This window comes from Bos taurus, chromosome 2 (genome assembly GCF_002263795.3).
Source record: "Bos taurus isolate L1 Dominette 01449 registration number 42190680 breed Hereford chromosome 2, ARS-UCD2.0, whole genome shotgun sequence".
Taxonomy (NCBI): Eukaryota; Metazoa; Chordata; class Mammalia; order Artiodactyla; family Bovidae; genus Bos; species Bos taurus.
The window spans coordinates 128108094-128133600 of NC_037329.1; the positions used below are offsets into that span (position 1 = coordinate 128108094).

General features: G+C 37.3%; 1 protein-coding gene across 1 annotated transcript in view; it reads right to left on the bottom strand.

Moving 5' to 3' along the window:
- Positions 1 to 6660: 6660 nt before the first annotated feature.
- CLIC4 (chloride intracellular channel 4) overlaps positions 6661 to 25507 on the bottom strand; it is a 74123-nt gene continuing 55276 nt past the window's right edge. Inside the window, exons 4-6 of the mRNA NM_001080218.2 lie at positions 23749 to 23855; positions 8411 to 8592; positions 6661 to 7231 (exon numbers count right to left, since the gene is read on the bottom strand). Coding sequence (NP_001073687.1) covers positions 7067 to 7231; positions 8411 to 8592; positions 23749 to 23855 — 454 coding nt within the window. The 3' untranslated portion in view covers positions 6661 to 7066. The remainder of the gene's footprint in view (positions 7232 to 8410; positions 8593 to 23748; positions 23856 to 25507) is intronic.

The window sequence follows — 25507 nt, forward strand, 5'->3', positions numbered from 1 at the left end:
TTATCCAGTCACTGGTTGATGGCTATTTGCTTCCATTTGGGGCTATTATGAAAAACCATGCCATGAACATCATTTCTCCTGGTTATAAAGCTAGGGGTGGAATTGCTGGGTAAGTATTACTAGTTCTATGCTTAGCTTTTTGAGGATCTGCCAAAGTGGCTGTACCAGCGATGTATGTGTGAGTTCTAATTTATCCACATCACTGCAAACACTGATGGTCTGTCTTCTTGATCACAGCCATCCTAAAGGGTGTTTTTAATGGTTTTTGATTTACATTTCCCTAGAGATGGGAATACCAGACCACCTGACCTGCCTCTTGAGAAATTTGTACACAGGTCAGGAAGCAACAGTTAGAACTGGACATGGAACAACAGACCGGTTCCAAATAGGAAAAGGAGTACGTCAAGGCTGTATGTTGTCACCCTGCTTATTTAACTTATATGCAGAGTACATCATGAGAAACGCTGGGCTGGAAGAAGCACAAGCTGGAATCAAGATTGCCGGGAGAAATATCAATAACCTCAGAAATGCAGATGACACCACCCTTATGGCAGAAAGTGAAGAGGAACTAAAAAGCCTCTTGATGAAGGTGAAAGAGGACAGTGAAAAAGTTGGCTTAAAACTCAACATTCAGAAGACGAAGATCACGGCATCTGGTCCCATCATTTCATGGCAAATAGATGGGGAAACAGTGGAAACAGTGTCAGACTTTATTTTTGGGGGCTCCAAAATCACTGCAGATGGTGACTGCAGCCATGAAATTAAAAGATGCTTACTCCTTGGAAGAAAAGCTATGACCAACCTAGATAGCATATTGAAAAGTAGAGACATTACTTTGCCAACAAAGGTCTGTCTAGTCAAGGCTATGGTTTTCCCAGTGGTCATGTATGGATGTGAGAGTTGGACTGTGAAGAAAGCTGAGCGCCGAAGAACTGATGTTTTTGAACTGTGGTGTTGAAGACTCTTGAGAGTCCCTTGGACTGCAAGGAGATCCAACCAGTCCATTCTGAAGATCAGCCCTGGGTATTCTTTGGAAGGAATGATGCTAAAGCTGAAACTCCAGTACTTTGGCCACCTCATGTGAAGAGTTGACTCATTGGAAAAGACTCTGACGTTGGGAGGGATTGGGGGCAGGAGGAGAAGGGGACAACAGAGGATGAGATGGCTGGATGGCATCACTGACTCGATGGACATGAGTCTGAGTGAACTCTGGGACTTGGTGACGGACAGGGAGGCCTGGCGTGCTGCAATTCACGGGGTCCCAAATAGTCAGACACGACTGAGCGACTGAACTGAATGACTAATAATGTTAAGCTTCTAGGTGTTGATTGGTCCTCTGTAGATCTTCTTTGGAGAAATACATATCTAAACCCTGGTTCATTTTTTGGTTGGGTTGTGGGGTTTTGTCTGGCCACACACCATGGCATGCAGGGATCTTAAGTTCCCTCACCAGGGACTGAATCCATGCCCGATGCAGTGGATGCAGAGTCCTAACCACTGGACCGCCAGCAAAGTCCCCAGCTGGGTTGTGTTTTTATTATTGAGTTTTAACAATTCTTTATATATTCTGGATACTAGACCCTTATCTACAACCTGTATTTAAAACAGACCTCTCATGTCCGTTTGCGGTCAATTCCCACTCCCAACCCTGTTGTTCACTCGCTCAGTCATGTCTGACTCTTCGTGAACTCCAACCCTAGTAACAGGCAACCACTAAGTTACCGCTGCTGTTTCAGGTAAGCCCACCTTTTAATGCAATTTTGTCTAAGTATTGTGTCATTGTGGGACGTTTCACTCTGCCTTTTGGTGGCCCTGGGCTTAGCTTCTGGCATGTCACGTAGAGCTCTGGAATTCAGCAAATGTCCTGGGAGAAAGCCAACCACTTATTTAAGGTGTCTCAGGTTTCCAGTATGTCGTCACCAAGGACCTTGTGTTTTCTTTTACCCAGAAGTGCCCCTCTGCATGGGCTAAACCCAATCTTCAGTTCCTGGCCCAGAATCAGCAAATACTCCCTAAGGAAAAAATGGCCAGACCATCAGTTTACCTCAGAAAGGCGTCCTCTTCTGAAATCCAATTCATTTAGTCATTGCTTCCACAGTTTTCTGATGTTTAAAAGCAGTATTGAATTTTTGGTATTTTAAACCAGTTTTTTCTGGTAGTTGCAGCAGGAGTGTTGTGTTGATGTGACCTAATATATCCTACTCATCAATTATATTAAGCTTTTAAGACTTTATATCCTGTCAAGCAAGTTTCTTTTCTTTCCCTCTCCTTCCAGATATATGTTGGCTATTTGGGGAGCATCCTTCTTCCACATTTATATTTTAAATCCATTTATCTGTGTCCCGCCCCACCCCCCCAAAAAAAACCCTCTTGGGATTTTGTTGGGAAAATATATTGAATTTATAAATTACTTAAAACAAATGAAATTCTTATAACTTTTACATTCTCCATCCACAAACATGGTATACCTATCCATTGAGTAGGTTTCTTTTAGGTTCTTTAATAATATTTTGTACTTTTCTCCATCAAGGAATTGCACATACTTTATCAGGTTTTATCCCAAATACCTTAGAGATGATCTTTTAAAGTACTTTTTAAAAAGAATAGGTAATGTATTTATGGTACAAATTTCCAAAAGCTCAAAAAAGTAACACTGACAATTTTCATCCATTTTTCTGTCACCCAGTTTTCTTCTAGAAGAAATGAATGTTATCTATTTATTTTTAATGTGGTTAATGTTAGTATATAGTTCAATCTTGTATCTAGTAAGCAATTGAATTTTATTATTTCTAATCAGATCAGATCAGTCGCTCGGTCGTGTCCGACTCTTTTCGACCCCATGAATCGCAGCACACCAGGCCTCCCTGTCCATCACCAACTCCCGGAGTTCACTCAGACTCACATCCATCAAGTCAGTGATGCCATCCAGCCATCTCATCCTCTGTTGTCCCCTTCTCCTCTTGCCCCCAATCCCTCCCCAATTTCCTCTGATAGAAAAGCATCAGAGTCTTTTCCAATGAGTCAACTCTTCACATGAGGTGGCCAAAGTACTGGAGTTTCAGCTTTAGCATCATTGCTTCCAAAGAAATCCCAGGGCTGATCTCCTTTAGAATGGACTGGTTGGATCTCCTTGCAGTCCAAGGGACTCTCAAGAGTCTTCTCCAACACCACAGTTCAAAAGCATCAATTCTTCGGCGCTCAGCCTTCTTCACAGTCCAACTCTCACATCTTTTTTATATATGTATCATCTACAAAGGAGAAGTCACTTGGTCCATCTTTTTCCACTCCTTATTTCTTTTACTGATTTTACTGCATTGGTATAGGATACCTCGAATACAGTAGTTATGTAAAATAGCTGAGTAATGGCTGTGATAGAAGGCAATCGTATTTTGCTTCTGACTTTAATGAGGGCTTGTTTCACATTTATTTATGAAATTTGCTGTAGGTTTTTGGCAGATGTCTTTATTGGGTTAAAAAAAAGTTAACCTTTGATCCCGTTTTGCTAAGAATGGGTACCGTGAAAGTTTTTGTAAGTTATTTTTTATGTACCTACTGAGATGATCGTATGGTTTTCCCCTTTAATCTATTAAATGTACTGAACTGCCCCCTCAAGAAAAACAAAAGATAGTCTCAAATAAACACTTTTACCCCAAATTGTTATTTATTTTCATGAGAGGGGGAAAAAAGAACCTTTTATGATAGTGAAAATATATTTTATTTTTTAATACAATAGCTGCCAGCAATATACTGGTTCCAGAGAGAGAAAAGAAAATACAAGCATTCTACAATAAGCTTTCATTTTCCTTTTCAAGTAATTAAAAAAAATGCTTCAATTCTGTTCAAGTTTATGATTTGGGGTAGCTGAAATTTTTTTCCATAATAAAAGTATAATTTTGAAAGCCCCAACCTTGGTAATTTGTAAAGGATGGGATAAAAATGATGATACAGTATAATAATGAATGTTTCTCTCTCTCTGAATCAAATACTGATTATAACCAGTGTAAGAAATTGGTTAATCAATAAATTTGATGAAATGTGTATCAAAATGTTCATGAAAAAATACATTTCTATTTCTTCTCATTTTTACCATGTAGATATTTTCTAAATGGATTATTTTAAATGCACAGAAATAAAAGCTATCTACACGCAGCTCTAAAGAGATTCAAAACAACAGAAGTAAATGTGCCTAAATTCTAAAGTCAAACAAATGAGTGTAAGAATAAATGTCAGAAACCTCTTCATTGTATACAGATTGCTCAAGGGTTTAAAGATAGTTGTATAAGCCAAAGTTACCAAGAAATAAAATCTTGTATGAATTTTATCACAAAAGTCAACAATCTTGGTAAAAGGAAATAACAGAACTATACAGAAAATCCACATCTATATTTTTTTTTAAAGGGAGAAGTTATATCAACTGAAATAGTAGACAGCCTTCCAAATGTTGAACACAAAAATTTCTCAGAATCCCTTGGAAACTACAAGATCTTCCATTCAGACTCTTATCTTGTTTAAGTGAAACAAAAGGGGTTTAAATGAAGGGGAGAATGATTCAGTAGTTGTAGAAATAATATCAGACTATTTCTATTACATCAACCCATACACTACATGAACTACCATGAAAACTTTTCATGTCCCAAATTTCCCAAGACTGTAAGCTATGATTTTTCCACAAATGTAAGATGGGGTTAAAAAGGTATGTTCTAGGGTCATCTTTTTTTACTAGCTTTTGTCCATTTGCCAATCTCAATCTCAATCTCATCTAACTTTCCTGATAAAGTAATAAGATCTGTCTTTCTACAGAAACACAACTCTGCCTTCATCAAAATTATAACAGATAGACCCTCCCCCTTCCTTGGATATCTAGAGAGACAGCCAAGTGTAATCATGGGGTACATTTTTTAAAAAGAAGAGAATAAATATCCAAAGTGGCAAACTCTTCACAACTGAATTTCAGAATGTGTTCTTCATCCCTGTTTTGAGGACTGTAGCTCTTTCCGCATTAGCCCTCTACTCTGCATCACTTAGTCCACCATTCACTTGAAACAGACGCCCTGCTTCGCCTGAATTATGCTTTAAGCTATGAGGCAAGATTCAGTATCACCTGACGCCAAGTTGGTCCTATGGTAAAAGTAAGTGAAAAGTGAAGACGGCTGTCTGTGTACTGGTGCACAAGTGATGCAATTCACCCACGGAAGCTGCTGCCACAGAATTTCTCAATATATAACCTGATAGTGCTTCTTCCTGGAACAAGATAAGTCATCATCCAATACTTAATTACAAAATGGTGGGTACCCTAACTTTGTTCAGCAATAAGGAGTTCTAAAAAAGGTAAAGCAAAGAAATCTCCCTGAGCCAAATGGATACAATATGGAGTTTTTCTTATCTTTCTACACCAAGCTAATTACCGATAGATTTATATAAATGCACAATGCTTATAAAAAATCAGGCTGCCTTCCATAAAGCCAGTGTTTACTAAATGTTAGCATATCATAGGAAAAAAACATTGCTATTTTAAAGAAATATACTTAAAATTTCCAAAAACAGCCTATGAGAAATAGCACTTCTTAAACAAGTTAGGTATAAAAATGACCAAAAACATTACTATAGTCACAACCAGTCTTTGGAGTAGTACACAGAAAGTCATTTTTTTCTTTTTTAAGTGAATAAATACCTAGCAAACTTTTATTTTCATCAAGTTTATCCTCCCTTGTTACCACACAAAAAATTCCTGGTTTAGGACTTCAGTTTAAGAAACAAACATGCAGAGTGCTATTCCTCAATGTAGCTTCAGAAAAATTTAATTGAAGGAAATGCAATGATTGAGATTAGGCAAAACTGCAGTAAATATGAAGTCACCATCACAACTATAATTTAGTCCAAAAGGAGTGAACCATACCTTGCCTGAAGTCTAACAGTAAATGGGATGGAATAATAACCTGTTTAATCTTATTTTTAATATAGGATTTATACTGCACTCTTTAGATTATCAAATATGCTTTATAAACAAAACTCTACTTGATATGTTGACAAATCCATGCTATCTTCCTTAGGCTAACTTTTACATTACTAATCATTGTACTGCTAGAGCTAAATGAACCAAGTATCAGTGTACATAGTGTTGCTCAGAAGATCTACAGACAGCAAGGCTGATGCTTACCTTAAAAAAGAGCACTTTTACAATATAGGAAGAGAGCAATAATGTTCCAAATGAATGGCACTGGACAGAATACATATAACCAGTAACATATTTAGACTGAGCGTATCAGGTGCCCATTGGTTTCTCTTATATTCATAATATGCTTGAGAAGATCTTGAAAATACCATCCTTCCCTCTGAACTTTCAGCTTCTAAGTAGTGTCAGATAGTATCATTAGTATGAAAGAAAAATGCTTTTAGGCAAAAGTAAAAATCCATGTACAAAGTAAAATAACAAAATCTGCACTGACTTTTGGTAGAAAGCACTCTTCTTGGGTGGTAACATCCTTTAGTACATATCCAGGATAGACTAAACTGAAATAGAATACTTTGATACAGTAGCAATCCTTTCATATACTCTTACTAAATATTATAAAATTCCAAAAATACATAAATATTCCTTGTACCATGCATTATGCACCAGTTTGGGCCTGACTGAAGGGGTCACGGTTACTATTTTTTAAATTTTTTTTACGGTTACTATTTTAACAGTTGAACAGTGCACCTCAAAAGTTCTGTCATCGATACACAGTGAATGGACTCCAGGGATGAAGGCTCCAGAGAGATGGCAAACTACCTTTAAACTACCGTTAAAGTGAAAGTTTGTGATGGAGTGTCTCCAAATTGGAGGAGAGGAGGATACAGGCTAGGGGATATAGGCAGGGTAAATGAATTTTAAAATAATACTGCTTAGGAGTATATATATTTCGAGAGAGCTACTATACCTTGTCTATCCTTTATCCTAATCTGGAATAACTGCATGTTCGTGCCAAATAAAGTTTCTACTTTCTAGGAAGAGGAGCAGTCTGTTAGGGAAAGTATGTTCTTAGTCAGGGGAAGATGTGAAGACGCTTCTCTCATAAGTGCTCTTTTATTTGGTAAGTCTCTTGGCTACATCACTGTATGCTATTTCAACCTCCTTATCACTGGGGCAGGTGTTGGTGAACTCATCCCTACTGTAGGCATTAGTTAGGTATCTCCAGATGCCAGTCATTCCTTTTGGAATATCGAAGTTGCGGTATTTTTTTGCCACCACCTAAAATACAAAGAGATCAAAAGTTAATGTTTATATGCCATGTCTTACAAACCAGACATGTATCTGATTTTAGGGCAAATTAATTCCATGAACCTCTCAAAACTGCCTCTACTTGAAGTCTGTCCCCTTCATTATAACTAGACATTTAAAATAATGATAAGGACCGCAAACCACACCAGAAATTCAGAAGTGTGGTGGTGACTGCAAACGCCTGCCTTTACCAACAAGAGAAACAGTCAAGTGCAATCACTGGATAAATACTTTAAAACATACACAATAGTTTAGGTCTTTGGTCCATTTTTTGATTGGGTTGTTTTGATGTTGTTAAAAATCATGAGATGTTTGTAAATTTTGGAGACTAATCTCCTGTCAGTCACATCGTTTGCAAATATTTTCTCCCAATCTGTGGGTTGTCTCTTCATTTTGTTTGTTTCCTTTGCTGTGCAAAAGTTTTTGAGTTTAGGTAGGTCCCATTTGTTTATTCTTGTTTTTATTTCCATTATTCTGAGAGATGGATTGAAAAGATATCGCTGCAAACATACACACTAGTCGAGACCTGTTTTTCTTGACCTTGATCTTTAGTGCACAGCACAGTGTTTCACACACTGTCACTTGTGTTAGCCGCTCAGTCGAGTCCGACTCTTTGTGACCCTATGGACCACAGCCCGCCAGGCTCCTCTGTCCATAGGATTCTCCAGGCAAGAATACTGGAGTGGGTTGCTGTGCCCTCCTCCAGGGGATCTTCCCAACTCAGGGATCGAACCCATGTCTCTTATGTCTCCCCACTAGTGTTACCTGGGAAACCCAGTAAATGTAGTCACACAATAAATGCTCAGTAAATATTTTCTGCCTTGAAAAGAAAAAGCCAGGTGATCAAAGAACAAAGTTTGATGCTGTATGTAAGTGTAGCAAGCACTTTAAAGTTACCTTGAATTTTTATGCAGTCACAGAAAAAAATTTTTTCCATTTCTCATAGGCATTGATTTTAATACACAATTTTCCATTTAATACACCTTAGGGTGTTTCACCTATTGCCTAGACAACATTAAGTTACACTGTTTGGAGGTTCTAAATAGTGAGTGTCAGAATACCAGTCAAGTTTTACACACAGGGGGAGTCCTGTCTTTGTAAAAAGGTATCAGGTTTAAGAGCAACGTGACCCACATCCTGCAGGCCTACCTTGACAATGTGCAGCTTGGGCAGCAGGTTGCAGTCAGCTAGTGTCATTTCATTGCCATCCAGAAATTTACGTGTGGAAAACTTAATGTCCTCCATACTATTCTCATCAATTTCATCAGGGAGGGGAGAATTCAGATATTCATCTAGTTTCTGCAGTGTTTTCAAGAGACCTCGCTCCAAAGCTGAAAGAAAGATGGAAATGCTATTAAGAAGGAAAACCACCCAATCCCCAAAGTCTTACTTTGAAGTAAGACTTCAAAAAGTGTTACTCCTTCAGTCAGTAACTGGTCTCGCTGACACTGGGGTACAAAACAGACAAGGTTCCTACTCTCCCGGAGCTTATTTATTCACTTGGGGGGGAGAGATGAGACAAATTTACAAGTAAAACTACAGATAAATATAAAAACAAGTATGATAATTTCAGATAATGTCATCTATAAACATTTGTTAATAACTAAATGCCCCATATACAAACGCATCATGGCCCAACACAGTTGATGTCTAAACTGGAAAACAAAACAAACAAAAAAAAAATGGATGAGAAAAGACAAACCTATTATTTCAAATATAGAGAAGAAAGTCTTGCTGAGACAGAGATTCTTGCCCTCAATTTTAAATCCTGCTCCTATAAAAATATTTGGATTTATATCCATGAAATGTGTTAAGAAACACCAATTCAAGTAGAGAAGCCTGAAGTTTCTGCACTGCCTTAATATATACAAGAAGCCAAAAATAGCACTATCTTATAATAATATGAAAAACAGAGGGCAGATGAGAGTTCAATTTACAATACTAAACTGGAGCCCTCTTCAGGTTTCCCTGGTGGCTCAGACGGTAAAGCGTCTGCCTGCAATGCGGGATACCCAGGTTCGATCCCTGGGTCGGGAAGATCCTTTGGAGAAGGAAATGGCAACCCACTCCAGCACTCTTGCCTGGAAAATCCCATGGACGGAGGAGCCTGGTAGGCTACTGTCTATGGGGTCTCAAAGAGTCGGATACAACTGAGCGATTTCACTTTCAGCAAAATAGAGTTTGTTGCTGTCTATTCACTAAGTCGGATATGACTCTTTGCAACCTTGTAGACTGTAGCCCACCAGGCTCTTCTGTCCATGGGATTTACCATGGGATTTACTCCATTACTAATGGAGTGGGTTACCATTTCCTTCTACAGAGGATCTCCCTGACCCAGGGGTCAAACCTGCATCTCCTGCACTGGCAGGTGGATTCTTTACCGCTGAGCCATCAAGGAAGCCCGCAAAATACATTAAGATGCTAAAATTATTATAATTCAGAGAACAGTAGCATGCAGCCCCTCTGCATATTTAGAAAGTCAAGGTCGGTGACCCTTAGCAAAGAGGGGATGGGAACACCATTAGAATGGGTATGAAGTAACAAAGACAGACCCTTGCTTATCCCTTTTTTAAAATTTTTTTTTTTTACCTTTTATCTTCTCAACCCACCTGTATCTCCCACCCCCAGAATAGATGAGTTCACAATGATGAGTACAGTACATGTACTTGCCATAAAAGAAAGTTAAAATCATAAGGTGACACTCTGTATTACTTGTAAGTTTGAATAAAGTTGGATCCATTACAGAAAAAGGGAAAGCTTTACATGCTATATACTAGATATTTCACCAGCAACATAAATGTCCAAACACAACACTTGCTCCAGACTGCTCCCCCCAACTCATCCCTTGATCCCTTCAAAGCAGTCCAGACAACAGATGGTGGTCTTAGGTAGATGGCTGTAGGTATAAAAAGGGTTTTAGAAGTACATAAGAGATAAAAACCTTCTGAGCTTGGAAACCAAGCTGAATATGGAAAAAGGACAGAAGTATTCAACAAAACACAAACTGAAGCCCTAGTATATGCCAAGTTTTGTTCTAAGCATCATTAAATTCACTACTGAATAAAACATAAAAGGTCCCCACTCTCTGAGTTTATACCTGGGAAAATGAAAGTGGTATAGAGAAGCTGATCAACAAAAGACTCTCATGGTGATCCCTTCAGTGGGAGTGTGGAGTCTTAGCCCCTGGACCACCAGGGAGGTCCCTTCAGCTTTTTTTAAGTGGAGGTGTAGGTTATAGGGTATGCGTGCATCCAATTTTAGTAGAAATTGATCAGTTTTCCAAGTTCAGCACAGCAAGCAGCAGGTATGGACGTTCCAGTGACTTCACAACTTCAACATTTGGTATAGTCTCTTTAATTTTAACCCTTTTTGAGGATGACAGATTTGGTTTTAATCTTTTCCTCTTTATTGCCTCTTTGGATATCTGCTTTTTGTAAAGTGCTGTTTGCTCAGTTTTCTCTTGGACTATCTGTTGTACTGACTTGCAGTTTTTTTATATACTGCAGATGCAAATCCTTTGTGCTTCCATGTATTACACATTCCTTCTTGCTTTTCACTTGCTTAATGATGACTTCTGATGAACATAAATCACTAAACCTAATGTAGTCCCATTTATTTTTTTCTTTTATGATCAGTACTTTGTGTTCAGCTTAAGAAACCTTATGTTCAGTTCAGCTGCTCAGTCGTGTCTCTCTTTACAACCCGATGGGCTGCAGCACACCAGGCCTCTCTGTCCATCACCAACTCCCAGACTTTACTCAAACTCATGTCCATCGAGTTGGTGATGCCATCCAATCATCTTATCCTCTGTCAGCCCCTTCTCCTTCTGGCTTCAGTCTTTCCCGGCATCATGGTCTTTTCCAATGAATCAGTTCTTCGCATCAGGTGGCCAAAGTATTGGAGTTTCAGCTTCAGCATCAGTCCTTCCAATGAATATTCAGGACTGATTTTCTTTAGGATGGACTGATTGGATCTCCCTGCAGTCCAAGGGACTCTCAAGAGTCTTCTCCAACCCCATGGTTCAGATGCATCAATTCCTTGGCACTCAGCTTTCTTTATGGTCTAACTCTCACATCCATACATGACTACTGGAAAAACCATAGCTTTAACTAGACAGACCTTTGTGGGCAAAGTAATGTCTCTGCTTTTTAATATGATGTCTAGGTTGCTCCTAACTTTTCTGCCAAGGAGCGTCTTTTAATTTCATGGCTGCAGTCACCATCTGCAGTGATTTTTGAGCCCCCCAAAATAAAAAAGTCTGTCACTATTTTCATTGTTTCCCCATCCATTTGCCATGAAGTGATGGGACCAGATGCCATGATCTTAGTTTTCTGAATGCTGAGCTTTAAGCCAACTTTTTCACTCTCCTCTTTCACTTTCATCAAGAGGCTGTTCAATTCCTCTTTGCTTTCTGCCATAAGGTAGTGTCATCTGCACATCTGAGGTTATTGATATTTCTCCTGGCAATCTTGATTCCAGCTTGTGCTTCATCCAGCCTGGCATTTTGCATGATGTACTCTGCAAATAAGTTAAATAAGTAGGGTGACAATATACATCCATGACGTACTCCTTTCCCGATTTGGAACCAGTCCATTGTTCCATGTCCAGTTCTAACTGTTGCTTCTTGACCTGCATACAGATTTCTCAGGAGGCAGGTAAGGTGCTCTGGTATTCCCATCTCTTGGGAATTTTCAACAGTGTGTTGTGATCCACACAGTCAAAGGCTTTGGCATAGTCAATAAAGCAGAAGTAGATGTTTTTCTGGAATTCTCTTGCTTTTTCGATGATCCAATGGATGATGGCAATTTGATCTCTGGCTCCTTTGCTTTTTCTAAATCCAGCTTGAATATCTGGAATTTCATAGTTCACATACTGTTGAAGCCTGGCTTGGAGAATTTTGAGCGTTACTTTGCTAGAGTGTGAGATGAGTGCAATTGTGCAGTAGTTTGAGCATTCTTTGGCATTACCCTTCCTTAGGATTGGAATGAAAACTGACCTTTTCCAGTCCTGTGGCCACTGCTGAGTTTTCCAAATTTGCTGGCATATTGAGTGCAGCACTTTCACAACATCATCTTTTAAGATTTGAAATAGCTCAACTGGAATTCCATCACCTCCACTAGCTTTATTTGTAGTGATGCTTCCTAAGGCCCACTTGACTTCACATTCCAAGATGTCTGGCTCTAGGTGAGTGATCATCATGGTTATCTGGGTCATTAAGATATTTCTGTGTATTCTTGCCACCTTTTCTTAATATCTTCTGCTTCTGTTAGGTCCATACCATTTGTCCTTTATTGTGCCCAACTTTGCATGAAATATTCCTTCAGTATCTCTAAATTTTCTTGAAGAGATCTCTAGTCTTTCCCATTCTGTTGTTTTCTCTATTTCTTTGCATTGATCACTGAGGAAGACCTTATCCCTCTTCTTGTTATTCTTTGGAACTTTGCATTCAAATGGGTATATCTTTCCTTTTTTCCTTTGCCTTTCTCTTCTCTTCTTTTCTCAGCTATATGTAAGGCCTCCTCAGACCACCATTTTGCCTTTTTGCATTTCCTTTTCTTGTAGATGGCCTTGATCACTGCCTCCTGTACAGTGTCATGAACCTCTGTCCATAGTTCTTCAGGCACTCTATCAGATCTAATTCCTTGAATCTATTTGTCACTTTGAACTGTGGTGTTGGAGAAGACTCTTGAGAGTCCCTTGGACTGCAAGGAGATCCAACCACTCCATTCTAAAGGAGATCAGTCCTGGGTGTTCTTTGGCAGGAATGATGCTAAAGCTGAAACTCCAGTACTTTGGCCACCTCATGCAAAGAGCTGACTCACTGGAAAAGACTCTGATGCTGGGAGGGATTGGGGGCAGGAGGAGAAGGGGACGACAGAGGATGAGACGGCTGGATGGCATCACCAACTCGATGGACGTGAGTTTGAGTGAACTCCGGGAGCTGGTGATGGACAGGGAGGCCTGGCGTGCTGCAATTCATGGGGTCACAAAGAGTCAGACACGACTGAGCGACTGAACTGAACTGTATAATCAATCATAACGGATTTGATTTAGGTCATACCTGAAAACCACTAGTGGTTTCCCCAACTTTCTTCAATTTAAGTCTCAATTTGGCATTAAGGAGTTCATGATCTGAGCCACAATCAGCTTCTGGTCTTGTTTTTCCTGACTGTATAGACTTCTCCATCTCCAGCTACAAAGAATATAATCAATCTGATTTCGGTATTGACCATCTGGTGATGTGCATGTGTAGAGTCGTCTCTTGTGTTGTTGGAAGAGGGCGCTTGCTATGACTAGTGCGTTCTGTTCGCAAAACTCTGTTAGCCTTTGCCCTGCTTCATTTTGTATTCCAAGGCCAAACTTGCCTGTTACTCCAGAAATCTCTTGACTTCCAACTTTTGCATTCTAGTCCCCTATGATGAAAATGACATCTTTTTTTGGTGTTAGTTCTAGAAGGTCCTCACAGAACCGTTCACCTTCAGTTTCTTCAGCATTACTGGTTGAGGCATAGATTTGGATTACTGTGATATTGAATGGTTTGCCTTGGTTATCTAAAGGCAAATTATGAAGCTATTCTCCATTATCTTCTGGAAGATATTTTACCAAGTATATTTATATCTCTAATCCACTTAGAATTGATTGTGTATAGAGGGATGTTTTTTGACTCTGCATTCTGTTTTTTGTTCTATTTGTCTATCCTTCTGTTAATACCACACTGTTTTAGCTACTGTACCTTTACAACACATCCTGATATCAGGCAGTATAAGTTTTCAAACACATCTTTCTTCAAGATCATCTTGACTATTCCTGGCTCCTTACATTTCCCTCATAAACTGTAGAATTAGCGTGTTAATTTACATGTGTGTAAGCACACGTAGACACACACACAAACTGTTGAACTTCTGAGTGATCTATAGATTCAACACAACTTCAATTTGAGAACTGGCATCTTTATAATTTTGAGTGTCCCAATCTATGAATATCATTTTTTAAAATTTTATTCAATTTTATGAAATTAAAAGAGATTGCTTCTGTTTTCTATGCAGAAGTCTTGTCCATTTTTGTTAAGTTTATTCCTAAATATCTTATATTTTTTATTGTATAAATATTTTTATCACATCTTCTAATGCTTCTTGCTAGCAGGCACAAATAAAACTCATTTTTATAATAGCCTCATATGCAATCACTCTGATAATTCACTTTTTTTTAATTCTTAGGGTATGTCTGTAGATTACTTTGGATTTTCTACATTTTTGATTATATTAAGAATAATGACAAATTTATCCCTTCTTTCACAAGTCTCATATAATGCATTACTTTTTCTTGCCTATTATGCTGGTCAAAACCACCAATACAATGCTAATAGAAGTGGTGACAGTAGCACTGTGTTCTAGTTTTGGTTTGAAGAGGAAATCTTTCACTATTCCTCTATTAAGTATGACTTTTCTGTGGATTCTCTGTCAGATTAGGGAAATTCCTTGCTATATATAGTTTATTTTTTTTAATAAACATTTTAATAGTATTAAATTTTATCAAGTACTTTTTCTGCATCAATTGAAATAATATCATAGTTTTTCTCTTGTATTCTATTATTGTGACAATTTGAATAGATTTTTTTGAATGTCCAATCTTCCATTCCTGAATTAAACTCAACTTGACTATATATATGATCTTTTATCATATTGCTGGATCTGGCATATTTTGTTTTAGCCTTTTATGACTGTTTGAGAGAGACTGGCCTGAAAGACTCCTTCCTTTTGATGTTTTTCTATCGTTTGACCTTAAAAAGCAAGCTCAGACGTATTTCCTCTTTTCTGTTTCCTGGAAGAGTATATGCAAGACTGATGCTACATCTTCCCCAAATACTTAGAAGAGTTCATCAGTGAAGCCATCTTTGTGAGATGGTTTTTAATTATAGATATAAGAGAATTCACATCTTGAATCACTTCTTGTAATAATTTTCTTACATGGTACTCTCTGTAAATTTATGCAAGTGTTTTCAAATTTATAAACATAAACATTTTCATAATATCCTCCCCAAATCATTTAAATGTAAGATCTGTAGTAATTCCCTTTCATTGCTAATAATGGTTATTACCTTCTTTTACTTGATTTTTCCTGTGAAGAATTTATCAATTTTCTTATTATACTTTTCAAAGAACTTTTAGCTTTGCTAATCCTCTCCTAGTTTTCTTCTATTTCATAAAATTCTATTCTTTGAGTATCTCATTCCTTCTACTTTCTTGGGTTTAATTTGTTGATCTAACTAAATCCCTGAGGTGGATACTTTAAGGTTACCAATTTTTAGCTCTTTTTTTCTAATATACGGATTTAGAGCTATAAATTTTCCTCTAAAGAAGCTTTGTGTGTGTATGTGTGTACACTCAGTTTTGTCAGACTCTTTATGGCCCCACACACTGTAGCCTGCCAGGCTCCTCTGTCCATAGAATTTTCCAGACAAGAATACTAGAATGGGTGGTTACTTCCTACTCCAGGGGATCTTCCCAACCCAGGAATTGAACCTGCATCTCTTGTGTCTCCTGCACTGGCAGGTGGATTCTTTACCACTAGCACCACCTGGGAAGCCCAAATGATAGCATGTAAGTTTAGACGTGGTATATTTTCATCATGTTATTCTTCAACCCGTGGGTTATTCAGAAAGACACTGCTTATTTTTCAAACATGTAGAAATTTCCTAGCTGTAGTTTTGCTACCAATATCTAGCTTATTTTCTTTGTGGTTGATATGATGTCAATTTCTTTCGGAAAATTTTTCAGATTTGCTTTATGGTTCAGCTTTATGGGTTTCCCTAGAGGCTCAGAATACCAGACCACCTGACCTGCCTCTTGAGAGATGTGTATACAGGTCAGGAAGGAACAGTTAGAACTGGACAAGGAACAACAGACTGGTTTCAAATCAGGAAAGGAGTAAGTCAAGGCTGTATATTGTCACCCTGTTTATTTAACTTATATGCAGAGTATATCATGAGAAATGCTGGATAAAGCACAAGACGGAATCAAGTTTGCTGGGAGAAATATCAATAACCTTAAATATGCAGATGACACCACCCTTATGGCAGAAAGCGAAGAAGAACTAAAGAGCCTCTTGATTAAAGTGAAAGAGAGTGAAAAAGTTGGCTTAAAGCTCAACATTCAGAAAACTAAGATCATGGCATCTGGTTCGATCACTTCATGGCAAATAGATAGGGAAACAATGAAAACAGTGACAGACTATTTTTCGGGGCTCCAAAATCACTACAGATGGTGACTGCAGCCATGAAATTAAGATGTTGCTCCTTGGCAGAAAAGTTACGACCAACCTAGACAGCATATTAAAAAGCAGAGACATTACTTTGCCAACAAAGGTCCATCGAGTCAAAGCTACGGTTTTTCAGTAGTCAGGTATGGATGTGAGAGTTGGACTGTAAAGAAAGCTGAGCACCCAAGAATTGATGCTTTTGAACTGCAGTGTTGGAGAAGACTCTTGAGACTCCCTTGGACAGCAAGGAGATCCAACCTGTCCATCCTAAAGGAAATCAGTCCTGAGTGTTCTTTGGAAGGACTGATGCTGAAGCTGAAACTCCAATACGCTGGCCACCTGATGTGAAGAACTAACTCACTGGAAAAGACCTTGATGCTGGGAAAGATTGAGGTGGGAGAAGAAGGGGGCAACAGAGGATGAGATGGTTGGATGGCATCACCAACTCAATGGACATGAGTTTGAGTAAACTCCAGGAGTTGGTGATGGATAGGGAGGCCTGCATGCTGCAGTTCATGGGGTTGCAGAGTGTCAGACACAACTGAACTGAACTGAACTGAACTGAGTGGCTCAGATAGTAAAGAATCTGTCTGCAGTGTGGGAGACCTGGGTTCAATTCCTGGGTTGGGAAGATCCCCTCGAGAAGGGCATGGCAACCCACTCCAGTATTCTCACCTGGAGAATCCCCATAGACAGAGAAGCCTGGCAGGCTATATAGTCCACGGCGTTGCAAAGAGTCAGACACGACTGGGTGACTAAGCACACACACACACACATCAGCTTTACAGTCAATTCTGTGTTTCATGTGCATTTGAAACACAAGGGTATATTCTGCAGTTTGGGGGCACTGTGAGATTAAATTTATAACATCAGTGAGATTAAACTTGTTTACTGTCTTATTCAATTCTTCTATATTCTCACTGAATTTTTGTTTTTGGCAGATTCTAACAGTTACTAAAGGAGTCAGTTAAGATCTCCCACCAAGATTGTGGATTAGTTTATTTCTCTTTTAGCTCTGTCAATCTGGTTTATATATTTTGAGGGTGAAAGGGAAAGTCGCTCAGTCATGTCCGACTCTGTGATCCCATGGACTATACAGTCCATGGACTTCTCCAGGCCAGGGTAGTGAATTTATTTATAAATATAAATCTAGAGTTATTTTATTTTCTTGGTAGATTGATCTTTTTAAATCATTCTGAAACGTGTTTCATTATCTCTAGCAATGCTTCTTTCCTCAAAGTCTACTTTGTGCAACGTCTATATAGCTTTACCATCTTTCTCTTGGTTAGTATTTACACTGTTACATTCAACTTTCCTGGGTCTGATGATCTGTCTATCTATCTGTGTGTATTTCAAATGTGTGTGAAGGCGGAGTATTTCTTCTTGTACAAAAACAACTATTTTTAATCCTGTTAGCAAATTTTGTTTTCTACTTGGGAGTATCTGAATCATTTACATCTAAACAAACTTTGGTTTAGAACTGCCATCATACATTTGTTTTCTATTTGCCTATTCTTGTTCTCTTCTACTTTCTTGCCTTCTTTTGGATTAATTAAAATATATATATTATTATTCATTTCTCCCTCACTCATGTATTACACATTTTTTTGGCTAGAATGTTTCCTTGACTTACTAAAGCTTAATTATAACTTTTACCATTTTCAGGATAATACAAGAGCCCTAGAACACTCTAACTGTATTTAACTGCCTTCCTGTCTCACCTGGGCTTCCTTTGTGGCTCAGCTGGTAAAGAATCCACCTGCAATACAGGATACCTGGGTTCAATCCCTAGGTTGGGAAGATCCCCTGGAGAAGGAAAAGGCTACCCACCCCAATATTCTGGCCTGGAGAATTCCATGGACTATACAGTCCATGGGCTCGCAAAGAGTCAGACACAACTGAGTGACTTCACTTCACTCACATGCTACTATTGGTTTTTCTATTAATTTGACATATATTTTAAATCTCAGAAGTTACTACTGTTCTATACAGACAGTATTCATTTATATTTTGTAATATATTTGTACTACTTTTTGGTTTCTCTTCCTTCCTACATCTCTGGGTATTCATTTGAAATCATTTTCCTTCTGCCTGAAAAGCTACTTTTAGCAGTATTTCATTTAGTATGAGCCTGCTAACATGAATGTTTGGTTTCTGTTTATTTGAAAATGTCTGTTTTGCCTTTACCACTTAAAATTCATAAATAAAAAACAATCATTACTTTCTTATTGTTCAGTTGAAAAACTTGATGAACATATGTTAAGAGAACTGATTCTCAGAGCAGCCACAGGACATAAAGTAGATATTATCCTATCTTATAGATACTGAGATAAAGGAGAAGAGAATTTGCCCTTTCTCAACATCAAAGAAAGGAGACATCTGACATCTTGGAATTTGACTTGTTACAACTCCCTGAATATTATAAAGTGAACTGTAAATTTCAGAGGCTCATAGAGGAGGAAGTAAGAAAAAGCTGACTAGTTAGCAAGTATATGGATCCAGAGGATCTTCCTGACCCAGGAATAGAACCAGGGTCTCCTGCATAGCAAGCAGATTCTTTACCAACTTAGCTATCAGGGAAGCCCTTATATGGCTCCAGGGCTGTAAATATGTGTCAGATCTTGAGGCAAAAATAAAATACTTGGAAGTGCTTGCTTTCACTTTTGAAGATTCAATATGCTTCTGTCAAAAGCACTGAATACAGAATAAATACACATTAGATACAAGGACTTGTTCTTTGATCAGATTACAATGAACAGGATAGTGGCCTACAAGGAAAGATAATAAGGAATTCAAACACTGAAATAATGTCTCAAACGGCACTTGAGTGGCATGACCAGTCTAAGCAAGTTTACGATCTCTGATCTGCTCTAAATAAATCCTTTTCCTGAATTAATTCTCAAAAGTATCCAAAAGAAAAATAAAATATCCTAAATTTACAAGGTCTCTAATGTACAGTGTTTACATTTGTAGCTGTAAGGCACTAAAATTCAGAGGCTAACAGAACATTACAATTGCTGCCCTGTAATTTTGGACTTAGCAAAATACCTGCAATGAAGTCGACTTGCTGTACTCGGCCAGTGTTAGTGATTTTTCATAGTTAAGAATGCTGGAATAAAGGGTGTATTAAAGAAAACAAAGAAGGATGAATTAGTTTGATACAATTTTTATGTAACAATATAAGGAATGGATAAAAATGAAAAATGAGGTAACGAGAACTAAAAAATGAGGTAACAAGAACTAAAGAACATCACTTAATAAACATAATAAAGTTTTGAAGACACCATCACAGAGGAATTTGAAGTTGGTTAAGATGAAAATCTCAAGGGTAACCACTAGGAGGCAGTAGCAGGCCATCAGAAAGTAATTCCTTTCGTGCTGCTATATGGCGAAACAATACAATATTGTAAAGTAATAGAAAGTAGCTCCTTTCATGTTGCTGTACGGCAACACCAATACAATATTGTAAAGTGATTAGCCTCCAATTAAAATCAATAAATTTATATTAAAAAAAAGAAAGTAACTCCTTTTTTAAGCTCCTTGTCTTTTGTAACTAATAACAAGCACTATTATTCTCTAATACCCCTACTGTATTAATGCTGTATCTCTAAGAAGGTATTTCAAAAGTTCTCAAAAAAAAATTACGAAGTGCAACAGAGGCTATACAAACCATTTTTAAATTTAATTGTGAAAAATAAAAATATTAACAAACACTCTCACAAACACACAAACACACCAGGATCAGAAGTGTGGGGATATGAATACCTTCACGGTGGGATGATAAACTGGTATAGTCTATGGAGAACAAAATCTTTTGACCTATTTGAAATCTAGCACAAGGACATCAGAGGCAGCACAGTTTGTCATAATGAAAAAACTTGAGGCACTCTAAATGTCAGTAGTGAAATAGTTAACCAAAAATATCCATATTATGGAATATTAAGCAGCATTTCTTAAAGTGAGGGAGATCTACACTTTGAAATGGAAGTATTTCTACCATATAATACATGATAAAGACAACTGCTGTGTGTGTACACACACACACATACACACACAAATACACATTTAAGTACAATATGTGTGCACAGAAAAAAGAAGGAGACATCCTAACTGTTGGGGAACAGGTTATATGATTGACTCAAAAAGGACACTGAAGTTTTATTAATTTCTGTACTATTTTAACTTCTTCAATAAGCATGAATTACTCTATGAATTGTGTAATTTGAATGAGTAAGAACAAGGCAGAAGGCATTAACTATAACAAGACAATTTCTGTTACAGAAAAAGAATATAATTTATAGTGAAGAAAAAAATTATGTGCACTTACATCAATAAAACTATTTTAAAGCTACTGCTAGTTTTAATAAAGAGGTAATCTTACACAAGCAATTTTTAAAGATCTGGTAACATGTTGGCAGAAAACAGAGAGAGGTATTAGGTACTTAAAAACGATTAAATACCCAATACAGTTTCACTGCTACAATGATGAACAATCATCCTCTATTTCACACACTTTTTGGCGGAGGGCAGGCAGCACAAGAGAGGAGGTAAACAGGGAGGGAGAATAAACTTTGAATAAAAAGGAACTAATCAGAACCTAAAGATTCCTTGCCTCCATCTAAAAATGGGAATTGAGACATTATGGAATATGCCTCTGAGGATATAATGGCAGATTCATCATTGCTAAATTCACTGACCTCTTAAGAATATTATAAACATCAACAGACTAACAAATTATCTATGGGTTACATTTGGGAGCTTAATAAATTATATAAATTAAGGACATCACAGAATTGGAAAAAAAAAGTGTGAGATCTGGGACAGGTCATACCTAACCCATCCCATAAAAGTAATTACCCATTAATTTCTCCTTTAATGTTTCAAAAGAAAACACAGTTACTCTCGGTCACCTTTACATGTTACTAAAGAATTATATGTTTTATCTATCTATGTTTCCTTTATTTTATTCTCTAAATCTTTTTTATTTACTCTGTACCCTGATATAAGCATTGGCCCTTTTGTTTCACTAGCCCAACTGCTAAAGTATCCAAACATCTAATCCCTTACATAGATAGAAGTAGGTCCTCAAAGGCCTTAAAACTGTCCGAACACACTGAATTTTGTGAAATATTTAATAGGTTTTAAAAACCAATCAAAGACTTGCCTACTTTAATTTACCATGTAAAATAAAAAATCTATCAATGTGTATGTAGGCTGTTTATTATTTGGAGGAATAAGGAGGTAGATCATTAAGGCTTATTTAAGGTATTTAATTGTACTAAACAGACAGATAAAAGACCTGCAACAAACATACACAAGGGAGACCCAGTAAGCTCCAAAGTGATTTGGAATACTGTTTTCTAAAGTCTCATGGCAGTGTGGGGGGAAGTTGCTTGGCAACTGGAATTCTTATTTACCAATAGGTAATTTAATATAAAAAGCCTTCTAAGTTATGCACGGTATAATCCACTATGTTGTTTGTTCTTATTGGTTACAGCATTCAAAGGACAGTAAATGTAGGTGGCTACTTAAGACAGGAACAAATTGATAGGAAAAAATAGAATACAAAGTTATACTTAAGTGAGTCACTGTCTCCCCTCGTCTCCTCCCCCATTCCCAGCCCTCAAAGCAATTTTTTTTTTAAAGCAGACACATTTTATTTCCCTCTCCTCTTTACCAAGCATCAAAAGAAATTTCAACCACCCTCTAGTTTCCAAGAACCACACTGAGAAATAAAAACATTATGACTTTAAGAGAGTTCATAGAACAAGTTCATAGAAGATGTTCAGCAAGAACATCTGGGTGTACAGAGAACAGTCACCTGCAGGAAGGAAGGTAGAACAGAGGAGAGATACTGTCTCTGGATAGGAGGGGCCCCAGTGAACTGTTTACTGAGTGTATAAAAGACTCATGCAGAACCATTAGTCAAAAAAAAAAAGACAATTACTAAGGAAAATTGCTCCCTAGCTACGGCAGCTACTCAAACACATTTAATAGATGTAAGACAGGCCTGAGCACTAAAGTTTTTCCTTTCCCTATAGAAACACGATTTCATGCAGTGAATATCATTCCAGAAACCACTGAAATTCAATACTAAATTGTGAAATGCTGCAATTTAAAAATTTAATAGTAATTTTTAAAAGCCTGAATAGCTTGGCAATCTACCCACCGAAATAACAGAAGGAAATCGGCAAATGTGTCAACTTTTTAAAAGATGTTTATTCTTGCTCAACTGGCACTGATATTTTTTCCCTTTGGTATTCTTGCTCATTTGGGGCCATAAACTCCACCCAAAGAACCCCACCGAAGCTACCAAACAGTCTAAAATTATGATGGATTATATATAGTGTCTTTAGGAATTGGCGCTTTGGTAATTACTGTTACTTTTAATTAAACACTAATGCTCTCTCTATATAGTTTTTGGCAGAAAGAACAATGCTTAACATCCCAAAGAAAAGGCGAAGTGACTGAACGGTGTTGTTAGGACAAGGTTCATTCAATGGGACCTCTTTTAAAGAGACTTTCCTTTTACTATATGTAAGTTTGCTAAATGAAATAAGACAGTGTCCTTTAATAAATAAAAGAAGGAGGTAGCATCTGCACTACACAAACCATTCTCACCAGGAAAATAGGACTTGAAGTGAAAACCTTAGTTTTAGCATACAGAGACCTTTGCAAGGCTGGTGTGTCCAAATGCTCTCTTAGAGGAACTCCAAAAACTCCAATTAACCATAAGGGTAATTAGCACAAAAATCCACCCAGGCTGACTTTAGGTTCCTGGCACCCAACAATAGTTTAAATTAAGCTATATCAATCTATTCCAACCACTACAACCACCCAATCCATTGTTTCTGAGACACTGTAATTTTCTGTATAGCTCCCTTCATGGTAACTTCTCAGAAGAATATAAGAACAAATCCATTCAATAAATATTTAATCACACACCCACTTTATGCTAGGCACAGTTATCAAAAAGAAACAGAAAAAGAACAATTTAAGGACTTACTCTGGTTTATCATCAAATCTCTGATCAACTCTGAAAGCTAGTTTTTAATACTTTAAGGAATGGCCTCCAAAGTAATCATTTATAATCACTGTCATAATAGGGTTTTCTGATCTTTGTTCCTGTTTTTGTTTTGTTTTGTTTTGGAGGTTTTTTGGGGTGTAGGTAGGAGGGACTGGTTCTACATTGCTAATTCAACCACTTGTTTTTTTTTTTTTTTTTTTACCTTCATTAGCCTCTGGCCTGGAATTCTTGATATATGCAGAGAATTTGGCAAAGATGTCCATTCCAGCAGTATTTGATTCTGGGTGTTTTGGTGAAAGCTTTAAGTACCTAAATGAAAAATGTAATAATGGATTATACAGCCTCTAAAGATATATTAGCATAAATCCTCTCAATCAAACCATTGTGCTAGCAGTTACTAGACATCTTTTAACAGTTATTACCCTAAGAAATGCCATCACCAGTTTTCCACAGTACTTTTAAGATGTACTTTTCCTTAGGAAACAAAGTTCTGCACAGTGCTTTTGTTCATGTATTAATATTCTTGGCATCCAAAGGGCATCCGCACCCCATCTCCATTTTATAAATTAAAATTCTGGGAAAACAGTCTACTTGTTCAGAGAGTGGTGCCAAGTCAATGGGCGTCTTAGTAAGAGAACTCTAGAGCAGAGCTGTCCAAGAGAACGTTCTGTGCTGACAGAAATATTATATATCAGAATTGTCCAATATGGTAGCCATTAGTGACTTGTGGCTATCCAAATAGGAATCTAAATTAATCATAATAAAGTTAAAACTCATTTCCTCAGTTGCACTAGCCACATTTCAACTGCAGAGCTTTCTCAGATAGGAATGCCAAACAGACATCTTTGGTATGCCATGCACTGAGCCAGCCGTGTACAACAGTGCCACAGAACCCTGGCAGTAGGAAAAGAATCTAGACTGGCCAAATTTAGGTCAAGGACAAAAACAGCAGGAGGCTGATCATTCACTTTAGCCCTACATTCAGGATTTTCCAAAACTTCCCATATATGAAATACTGTAAGGGTAACACTGAGCAACAGAAAACTAAGACAGAAGAATTTTTCTAACAAGTGCTCTGTTGTGTTATTACAAAGTCTTTCTACTTTGAGAAGAGACATTTCATGACACAACAACTTTTTTAAAAAGACACACACGTGTATTTTATATACTTAAATTTCAAATACATATACTTAATTTTTATTTCTTCCTTAAATTGGAAAATATACATGAAAAAGCCCAATTCTTTACTTTTCCCTTCAGTAGAGTTTGCAGCAACTCATCAGAACTAGAGAAATTCAGACTCTTAGCACCACTTTAGGAAAGACTGTTCTATTCTTAAAAGCCCTGCAACACTTCCCTGGAAAATGGACTGGGGCAGTAAAACTACAGAAAAAAAATCTTACATTGAACTAGTTATTCAGATTTATTCATACATTTTAAGATGCTTTCTTACCACTTGTCTTTAAATTGAAAACAAAAAATTTTTAGGAAAAAAATTTAGTCCAGTTGCAAGTTGTAGTTTCAGGCTAGTTTTTATAGTCATATTTTTTATGTTTACCATTTTAAATTCAAGAAAAGATATCTTCTAAATTAGACATAGTACTATACTGGGAAGGAGAATATAAAATATCTATTGAATACCTATATGCTCAAGTTATTTCCTTTTTAATATCTATTTTTAAGCTTGAAAGGTTCTTTATAATTAGAAGTTAAATTAACTACATAATGAGCTTTTCAGTGAATGATTACAGTAAATAAATTTCACCTGAGTGTATGTAATGTATATTATATGTGTGTGTGATGTGTGTGTTTATATATAAATATACATATATAACATGTTTTTTTTCCTGTTAACTACAGAAAACTTTATCATCTCTCTCTCTTTTTTTATTCCCCTCTGCCTGAGCTGAAACAGTTAATTCCAGCTTCAACATCCCTGGATTTCCCTTGACTATGAAAAT